Source organism: Etheostoma cragini, chromosome 8, assembly GCF_013103735.1.
Source record: "Etheostoma cragini isolate CJK2018 chromosome 8, CSU_Ecrag_1.0, whole genome shotgun sequence".
NCBI classification, from domain to species: Eukaryota; Metazoa; Chordata; class Actinopteri; order Perciformes; family Percidae; genus Etheostoma; species Etheostoma cragini.
Window position 1 is genome coordinate 14,558,546 of NC_048414.1, and position 10,358 is coordinate 14,568,903.

Here is a 10,358-nt window from a genome sequence, read left to right on the forward strand (position 1 = left end):
CACTAAGCAAAAGGACTTTGTTCATTTTTGTAAACTCAAAGGTGGTTACTATGTACGGCCAAAGCGAAGGATCATCAAGATGGAAGTGTCTCACCTCAAATCATTTGATCTGACTCGTGATCAGATAAAAGCCTTGGCTTAGCTTCGCTTAAATGTTGGCCCAGAACAGATGATGAGCATTTTGACCAAAAGTGGTGCAAGGAAAGGTTACATGTGCGCCAATTCAGCTCAACTTCCCAACTAACCATAATTCCACCATCAGCACTAACAGCTGAAGCAACGATAAGGAATGGGAGGCCTCAGCAGCCAGCCAGCAGCCAGTCACTGCTGGTGACCCCAGTTCATCCAGAGCAGATCAACATTGACAACACCAAGAATCATTTCAACTTCATGGAGTTTGAGGGGAGGAAGTTTGTGAGATTCACCTCCTCTGGTCATTCACCTGATGGACCACAGAGAAATGGCGAGTTTCTGACTAGAACCTGAAGGGTCAGATGATACTGTCTGTGATCTGCACCATCAACACAGATGTCCAAAAATCCAGCAGTAAAGAGAGACGGCATTCAGAGCAGGAAGAGAGCAGGGTGACCACCTGAGCAACAGAGGAGACAGAAAATTAGTATTTTAGTTATTTTTTAACCTACATTTATGCAAGTGATCTTTTTTGGGCCACCTGGGGGCAGCAGAAACACAACATTGACATATAAATAAAGGAAATGGTAAACATTTAAGCAAACAGTCACTTATGTACACATCCAGCAGACATAGAGCAAATGTTTAGCCTGACAAGCCAGACCCATATCAAGATGTTGGGTCTGGGAACTCACCATAGGCAGGGCTCAATCCGAGGGCTGGAAACAGTTGTCTTTCAAATTCCCTTTGCACACAAAAGAATAGCGCTACAACCATCCAGAGCAATGCTGGTTGATAGATTAAACTTTTGCTTTATCCGGTTGGCAAAACTCCAAACACATCTTCCTTTTTTAAGAATGACTTCAGTGCTTTACTCCGTCTTCCAAAGTTGTGCCAAAGCTGATTTGAAAGACAACTTTCTTTGTTTTCAAGTAGCAGTAATTTCAAGCCTTATGTTAAGCCCGCCCACCAACTCTATGCACGATGTGATTGGCCAGACCAGAATTTTGTTTTTCCAACTCACAATCTAATGGAGAGTTGCTAGACTGACCCTAGCTACAAATTACATTCGCTGCTGCTAGGGTGCGTCTAGATTTCTAGGCTAGCCATTGTTAGCATTCAGTCATGTTTTCATCCATCTGATAAATGTTATTTTATTATTCGCTCTCCTTGTAGTTTTGTGGTTGCCTTCATCAACTCTTTGAGAAAATATATAATTATCAGAGCTATTAAGAGTGAATTACAACAGTAAAGTTAAGTGTGTAAACTAAGACAATGATACTTTTCACTGCAGGTGAAAATGATCTTTAGTTTTATCACCAGAGACACCTTTCACAATATACATTCTCAGTTCATCCATTATTGAAATGAGACCAAGAGACTATAGCCATGCTAGCAGCTCTAGACTGCACTTGAGCTAAATGCTAATGGCACCATGCTAACATGCCCACAATTCTATGTTTAGCAGGCCCGTTTACCATCTTAGTTTTTACATGTGAGCATGCTAACATTAGCTAATTACCATTAAAAACATTACAGTTGAGGCTGATGGGAATGCCAATAGTTTTGCAGGTATTTGATCATAAACCAAAGTATTGAGAATTAAGTACAAGTAAAACAAGTATAAAGTAATTATTGTTTCACCTGATGATGGTGCTATTTGAGACATTTCACTCACATGCCCAAATGTGGACCAAATGGTACAACAAAAAGTAAAGGGATCATTAGCCTTGCATTGCCAGATCTATCTCCACAGCACAGCAGAGGGGATCATCAAAGTAAAAGGCTTCATTTCATCCTCCGAGGAACATGAATGTATGAAGAAAATGTCCTGGCAATCCAGACGAACATTACCATCACAAAAGACATGACGCTAATGTAGCTAAAGCTATTGATATTGATTACTATCAGAGCAGTTATAAGTTTAACACACTCACCACTCTTGCATAGACACAAAAAGCCACGGAAGAACACTGGTGAGTTTGGCAGCTGCTTCCTCTGTGGCCAATGAAAGAACTTGATGCCAGGTCTGCAGACCTCAGCTTCACCTATGTTTTACCTTCCTGGCCTTTCTTACACAGCGAGTGGATGAGGATGTGAGCTGCAAGGGTAAAACAAACACTTTGCATCTGCTTCAATCAAGTCCATTTTCAAGTCCAAAGCATTGACATAAAACAAAGTTGTGACATCTGATTAAATTAATTTGATTTGTAAAATGTAAGCTTTGACAAATCATATTTAGTAAATGCAACAGAAGGAGACAACTTAATGCGGTAAGACTGAAAATAAGGTTGAAACTTGTAGTTTTGACACAAAGACACATGCAACTTTACCTCCAAAATGTCAAAAGTTTAGTAACTAATGGAACAAGCCTTGTTTTTAGCTCAACAACCATTCAATAATCAGTTTATTCAAGACGTTTACATGGCTGTGGAACTTTCCCAACCTACAGAAAGAGCATGTAATTCTTTGATATACAGTAATCACTTGCATGTAAATTGCCAAAATTTGAGTTTTTACCGAACATGTCTCTCTGGATGTCTGCACCCACACAAAGCCACACATATGCAAACACTCACTTCCTCTTCATATCGACCAGGACATGGTGTTCCTAAAATTAGATGAGACAAACACTCACATGTTTACAGACACATCATTTCTCAATTTAGCTGCACTGTAACAGCCACACTTTAAAAAGTACTTCACTTAAGTATCATTTTGAAGCACTTGTACTTTACTTTTTGTATTTACATTTTATGCTATTTTATGTTTTTATTAATTTAATTTTATATTAATGTATCTTTGCATGGCTAATATTGTGACTTATAACATGTGATCACTTAAGATAACTTAAAGATTAAACTTAGAAGTGTTGTGCATAAATAAGAATTATCCACTCACGAGGGGCCATTTTGCACAATGATCCCTTTGTAATGGAATATTTTGTAGTGTGGAAATTCTGTGTCCACATAATGTGAATATAGACAACATTTTGAACTGCTGCTGCCAAGACTCTTATTTACAGGCAAAATAGAAGCCATTGAACTCAGCCATCTCTTTGAAGAATGGTGAAAAAGTCTTACATCAGGGAACGGCATCTTTCCTTTCATCATGGACAGATGAGGAAGGCAAAGTTAAGAGAAGCAGCCTGTTGGTGCAGGTGGAGGGACCTCTACTGGTGACGTTGTTGATATCAGTGTGTCCTGTCTAATGTTGGGCTCTTACAGCATTTGAAACTGAGGAATGAGACACATTTACTCCTACTTACAGCAAAGTGCAAGAGCATTATGATACATACTTTTCCTCTGATGATTATTAAAACTGTTTGCATAAGAATACCATGTTATACTGAGAACTCTAAACAAGCTAAGCATGGAGCCATAGTCTGTCCTTGTGAAAGGCACAGGATGTTTCTGGGGGCAGAGCAGGCAGAGGAGATTCCCGGACCAAATGAGATAAACTGACATTGACTTTGTTATGACTTTGTATCAACATCCACTTTATATAAATGTAGAGCTGTAGAGGGCTTACGTTAGACATTTTTCTGTACTATTCTGTAGTGTGGAAACTGTTCCCTTGTGTTCACAAGTAAAAATGAACTTTGATGTAGCTTCAGTGGTCTCTGTCTATTCTTGATGATGAAATTATTTAACAGAGCAAATTTAAGATAAACTCTCAAGTGATTAATCACGTGAATGTTCAGTGCAGTAAGAGCCAATCAGACAGTGTTCCAAGATGTAAAGTTGTATTTTTAACCCCCAATTAATAAAAAAACGTACTAAATAATTTGCCTTAATCTACATCTACCAGAGGGCAGCAACAACCTATCAATATTTTCTCAAAACAGCAAAATATAAAAGTCATGTTATTTCACAACAAATTTATTGAGGTTTAATTAAATGCTTTTGCATGCACCAGAAACAACCCCTGAAATAATGTATATACAGTACAATAACCTTGCACAGATCTTTGTTACGTCACACTGTGTTAAACAGTTCTTTCATGAATCAGCAAACCTATATTTGACTTTCATAACTTCAAATCACACATACATAATGATTTACCAGGATCTCCTTCACCATATAGATCTCATTCAAATACCTTACTTGGTGTCAGAAGTTTAACCTTTCTGCTCCTTTGTTGTGTTTCATTTCACTTCATTTACAAAGACAATAACTAAAAAGGATTTTTTTCCATCAGTTATTGTGGCACTTTGGTTTCAAAATGATTTCAAGAACCAGAGAAGTTGCAAATTTGACATCAACAGTACGAGACTAGACTGTTGGCCGGGGTACAGTGTATGCTACTTCTTCCTGATACATGTAAAGGCTGGAGTTGATTCTCATGTGACTCCGGTTCCTGTAACTTGTCTCTTTGTTGAATTCTGTCCATCAACTTATCTTCCCTGCAGCAGTAAAGCTTTAAGATGTTGTCATCCTCATCAAGTGGTCCATATTAACCTCCCGTGCTCAATTTATTCTGCAGACGGAGAAGAGAAGTATTTTAGAATGTTACCAACATAAATCACAATTAGTTAGAGAGATAACTAATACAGTCATATACCTTCTTGGCATTGTCCACACACTGCATGTAGGCCGAGGCGATATTCGAGCAGGACAGAGTCTTTCCTGTGTTCTCCTTGTAGCATTTTAAAATCTGACTCTGCAAGTCACCACACACCGGCTGGATATGGAAACGCCTGTGAGAGACATGCAAACATCCAACATGTTAGTTTGGTAGTTCATACCATATTCGTGAAACATGAGCCTATTATCTTATTTATAAACATCTCTCTATAATGAATGTCAAGTCATTTGTCCTTGTACCATGCATTAGAGCAACCTTACTAAGTTAACCTCATAATGTCTGGTAGTGAATTTAAAAGGTCCTGTTTTGGCATGTTTGCCCATGTGTTATGTAACAACAAAGTGTAAAAATGTAATTTCCCCTTGGAAATCATAAAAAAAAAAAAGTATGTCTTCTCCATATTCATAAACCATAAAAATGTTATATATTACTGAGACTGGATTTTTAAGAAAGGCACATTTGCGTCTAATTTTTGCATGTAAACAAATGCAGTGAATCCAAACTTACGCAAAGCGGTTGTGAGTCTCTTCCTTGCCCTTCTGGAAGCTCTCAGCAGTCACTTTGTAAAACTCAGTGCACTGTTGAAAAGGTAAAATGACCACAAGTTACCATCAAGGTAAAATATGTTAAATACAAATTTTTCACTGAAACTATGAGTTGCAGATTCAGCTGATGGTTCTCCTTGGCTTTACCACTACGAGCGACCCTTTGGATATTGATTTTTTAAGTCAGAAATATTGAATATCATCAAAAGAAAGGGGGGCTTTTGTGTAAGTTAAACCTAAATGAGATGCGGAGATGAGGAATTCTCAAGTCAATAAGTGTTGCTCACCTTTGCTTCAAGTTTTGTGATATGTTCCTTGTAGAGAGTGTCTCGTTTCATCAACTCTTTCTCCCTCTCCTCCAGCTGATGGGCCTGTGTGAGTTTAATAGGTTTATAATGTCATCATGCCTCTGTTACGACCTTTGTTTCATATTTTATGGACCGTAATACCCAGAATTTCCACCGTTATACCGGTGGATAACTTTTTTTTGTCTCAGACGAAATAAAGAGCAATGCAACACAGCTGTTATGTGCGATTAGAGCAGAAGGAAAGTGAAAAAGTGAGTCATGCACGTAGAAATTCTCTCCCGTCTTACCTTCAGCTCCATCCGCTGAAACAACACAAGGGAAGCAAGAAAGACAAAGAGGCACAATAAGAGGAAAGCTTTTCAATTTACAAGAGAGATCCTTACACATGTACAGATCAGGCTTTTCTTGTGCTTACATAAAGCTGCACCATGAGCCTTTCGTCACCAGTCTTCATTCGCTCCTTCATGATGGAGTCGGTCAGGTTGTCCACGTACGCCGCCTTCTCCCCCTCCAGCGTCTTTTTCACCTGCTCCTCCACCTGAGCCTGAGCGGCTGCTTGGGCCTCTGCTTGAGCCTGAGCCCTCATCTCCTCCAGCCTTCACACAGATCACATGTTTTAACTTGTTCTACTGGTTTTACTACTAGTCGATTAGTTGATAGACAGACATTTAATCAATCGCAATTTTGAGTACTTTTTGGGAGAGAGTTCCTGCTTTAGTAATTTGTCTTTATCACTGTAAACTAAATGGGTTTTGGACAGTTTATCATCTGGGAATTAAAATGAGAAATTTTCACTATTTTCTGACATTTAATACATAACACGATTAATCATTTGACAAAAGTATTTGGCAGGTTAACTGATTCTGCAAATAAATTGCAGCCCTACACTTCATTCAGTTTTATCATTTTCCTCTCATTCTTTATAATTCTAGATTTATAATTTGTAACATGAATCAATGGCTTGTCATTTTAATATTGCATCTAATGCCTGCACCCACAATTGTACTACATTCACATGTGTGTATTTACTATGTATTAGGGATGCAACTAATGATAATCTCTCCTAATGATTAATCTGCTGATAATTATTCTTTTGAATAATTAATAATGAAATACTATAAAATGCAAAATCAGAAAATATCCGCATTTGAGAAGTCTATACCAGTCATTTTTTCTAACACTTTTAATTGATCAGTCACTCAGCGTTACTACGTCCATCAAGCATTTTCCTTAATTATCTATAGTCCACCTGTATTTATTGTATCTCATCAGACAAAGACAGGACACAAGCATCTTCTCACACACATAATGAGATATGTGACAGAAACTCAGTAAAACATTGACAGTAACGTGTCCTTACTGTTGCTGCAGCGCCTGCCTTTTCTGGTTGATCTCCTCTTCCAGACTCCTCTGCATCTCTTCTTTGATCTTCTGCCTCAACTCTTCCTCCATCACTTCAGGAGGAACAGGCGGGGCTGTAAACATATTTAATTTGTGATGGAAAAAAGCACGAGAACTTAAGTTGATTTATCATGGTGATCAGCTCACCTGCTGCAAGTGGTGGTGCTGAAGCGACAGCAGGCATTTCTTCCTCAACAACAGGGCACAGAGACAGGATTATGGGGGGCTCCTCAGCAGGGGGAGGTGGAGCAGGTAGAGGTGGTGTGGGAGGCTCTACGAAGGGTTCACACACAGGTGCATCAGTGGGCATGATGGCCAGCTTCACACAGTGAGAGGGTGGCGAGGGCTCTTTACAAGTGAGCTCTGGAGGGTGAGACGGTGCCGCCACCGGCTCTGGAGAAGGGGGAGGTGGGAGCAGTTCACATGGAGGTGGTGGATCGACAGTTGAAGCCGCGACTGGAAGCACTTCCTTTTCAATTGCAGTGGGTGGGACTGCAGGCTCAACAAGAGTCGTCTCCACTTGGGGAGGTAAAACTACAGCTTCAACTGGAACTGTGTCAACAGGACAGGGTTGTGTTTTTGGTTCAACTGGTGTAAAATCAACAGCGGGCGGAGGTTGAACGGTTTCCACTGGTGGCACAGACAAGACGACCACTTCAAGAGCTTCAACAGAGGGAGCTACAGCAGCATGCTCAATAGTTGTTGGAGATGTTTCAGAAGGCAGAGGTGAAGCTAAAGGTTCAGGTGGAGCTACAGCTGATTCTACAGGTGGAGCTCGGATCACAGGTTTGAAGCTGTGTTCTGACAGGATTTCTGTTTCTATATGAGGTGGGATAAAGGATTCAGCAGGAGGTGGAGGAGATTCAAGCTCCACAGGTACTTGTGGGGGAGGTGGAGAAGGAGGTGTAGGGGCCGAGACAACCGTGTCGGTTAGAAGTGGAGTTTTTGGCGGGGCCATAGGATCAACAGAGGTAGGAGGCAGGGAATGAACCTTTGCAGCAGGAGGAGATTCCACTGACGGAGGTGTGGATGGGGCTTCTTGGAGAGGAGGAGGTGGTGGAGCGGGGTCTGAGACTACAGGGGTTGTTAGAGGTGGAGATCTGGCCTCTACAGGTGGAGGTAGGGAGTGAAACTTTACAGGAGGAGGAGGGACGAGTTTTACAGGAGGAACAGGTTCCACTAATGGAGGTGGAATGAACAGAGGAGATGGCGGGGGTGCCAGAAGAGGTATCAAGTGTGGGACAGACGGGGGGGGGACTGGAGTGGCTGTTGGGGTTTCAGATGTTTGTGGAGGGGAACGTCCATTCTGAGAGAGCTGAGGAACGAGGGCCTTTGAAGACTGTTTCATCCGATGGATCACTTTATCCGACAGCTGAAGAGAAACAAGCGAATTATCTTTAAAATGCATCCTGTCGCTGTTATTTTTGGTTATTTTTTTTGGGGGGGGGGGCGGTAATGGGTCCTGAAGCCCTGCTTTTGCGGCCTTTTTTGGCCCAGTTTAGTTTCACTAATTAAAAAAAAAGTTAGGATTTAGTTTCAGTTATGGTGTCTTCCTTTCCTTTCTTTTTATGTTTATTTATTATTATTAATTTTGATTATATCATACATACATACATACATATGTGTATAAATAAATAAATAAATAAATAAATAAATAAATAGATAGATAGATAAATAAATGGAGCAGTTAGTATGATTTTACTGTCAGAGCAGGATTGAGGATTAATCAGTACTTGATGCTTTTTTAAGTTCACTTGTACGGTTTTGTGGATCTGGCTTCTCTTATTAGATATTATAAAATACAGCTATAGGAAAAATGTAGTGAAAGGGTTGAAAGGTTAAATGTAGTAACATGGCACATTTGACATCAAAATCTTTTCTCACCATCACTTCAATTATTTCAAGATGTCTACCTGACAAGCTTTCCCCCTGATCTAGTCTTAATTGTGTCAGCCATTCCCTCAACCTTTGAGCCAACGTGGATAAGAAGCCCTTAAAAGGGCTCAGAAAATCTGAGATTGCAACAGCTACAGCTCAGCTGAGGAAGATTATGTTCTATGATCGAAAGCTGCATCACGGTTAGTGAATGGAGATTGTAATGAAAACAGTTCTGACAGCCAGATATGAGATAAATGGATTATTTAAAGATTAGGAAATACCAATAAACTGTCATAATTTCAATTAATAATTCCCTAAAAATAACTGGATGATTGTTTTAAAAAGTTCATTCATAAACTTAAAGCTTGTTTAATTTTAGGTCTATGATAATACTGTTTTTGTAATGGTAAGGATTTAGAAACTTAATTGCAGTTATGTTCATATGATGATAATAATATGAATAACTAGACTCTATAGCCTAATTATGTGTTATTTAAGCAGATGTCAAACGTCTGTTTGTTTTTTCGTGTAGTCCCCCTGAAAACCGACCTTTCCTTCTATATTTAGCCCTAACAGGGGAGCAGTCTGTAAAGAAACTAACGTGGGGGAGAGATCATATATTTACGGATTACATCACAGAATCAGAGAACTAAAGATCATCCCGGATTGCAAATGAAAAAGTAACACTCGTGCACTCTGCAGCGACGGTCTCTCTATTGAAAAGGTCTGCACCTTTATTTAGTTTTGTTTGAATACTTTCTCCCACTTCAAATGCATGCATTATTCTCCTCTAACTCACCCGAATGCCCTTCACAAAAGTAATTCCTCCGCCTGCCCCATCCTCATGAGAGAGGTGACTCGGGCTGTTTCCCCCCATCCACACACACCTGCAGCAGCCGCAGCTACACACACTATCAGAACTGTGTGTTTACTGAAGATATTGAATCCACAACGTGGATCTCAGGGAAATCAACTCAGCTGCAACAATCTGCCCTTCCCACTGCTGAGAACACCAACTGCTGCTATTGGATGCAGCCGAACAACGCCTTTCTGGATTGGTCGGCTCGCTTTAAAGCCAATGAACTGTAAAGGAACATTTTGTCCCAGCTATAGCATTTATAAAATAACTAATACATAATCCAATCTTATTCTTCTTTACCAGTGATGGAAGAGGCAATATTTAAGAAATATATATAATAACTATAAGTATAAATAACTGTAAGTACAACAGTATTAGAATCTAAATGTACCTGTTAAAAGTCCAAAGAGTACTCAATATGAATGGCTCATTTTAAAATAACATAGTGTATCATAATTATTGATGCTATTGATGATTTGTAAATATTACCTTAATGTTGTAGCTGGTAAGGGTGGGGATAATTTCAACTACTTTATTTACTGCTGGCTAGTTTTATCTAGTAATACATAATTTACAACGTACATCATTTGTTGATTTAATTTAGTATTAATAATCTGCAAAGTAACTGCAGTTGTCAGACATTTTTTA

At 39.5% G+C, this 10,358-nt stretch overlaps 1 protein-coding gene across 3 annotated transcripts; it reads right to left on the reverse strand.

The window, feature by feature from the left end:
* Positions 1-3,995: 3,995 nt before the first annotated feature.
* LOC117949426 (leucine-rich repeat extensin-like protein 3) lies at positions 3,996-9,884 on the reverse strand. Of its 3 annotated transcripts, none has more exons than XM_034879708.1 (10): positions 9,651-9,884; positions 7,562-8,345; positions 7,121-7,519; positions 6,933-7,026; positions 5,988-6,168; positions 5,860-5,874; positions 5,552-5,635; positions 5,227-5,297; positions 4,696-4,831; positions 3,996-4,611 (listed from the first exon to the last, which is right to left on the reverse strand). In XM_034879708.1, exons 1-10 carry the CDS (start codon positions 9,726-9,728, stop codon positions 4,588-4,590), a joined length of 1,866 nt encoding a protein of 621 aa, XP_034735599.1. In that variant the 5' UTR covers positions 9,729-9,884; the 3' UTR covers positions 3,996-4,587. The 3 variants fall into 3 exon arrangements, with proteins under 3 accessions (XP_034735599.1, XP_034735597.1, XP_034735598.1); XM_034879706.1 differs by having other exon boundaries at positions 6,933-7,047; XM_034879707.1 differs by lacking the exon at positions 5,860-5,874 and having other exon boundaries at positions 6,933-7,047.
* Positions 9,885-10,358: the final 474 nt, after the last annotated feature.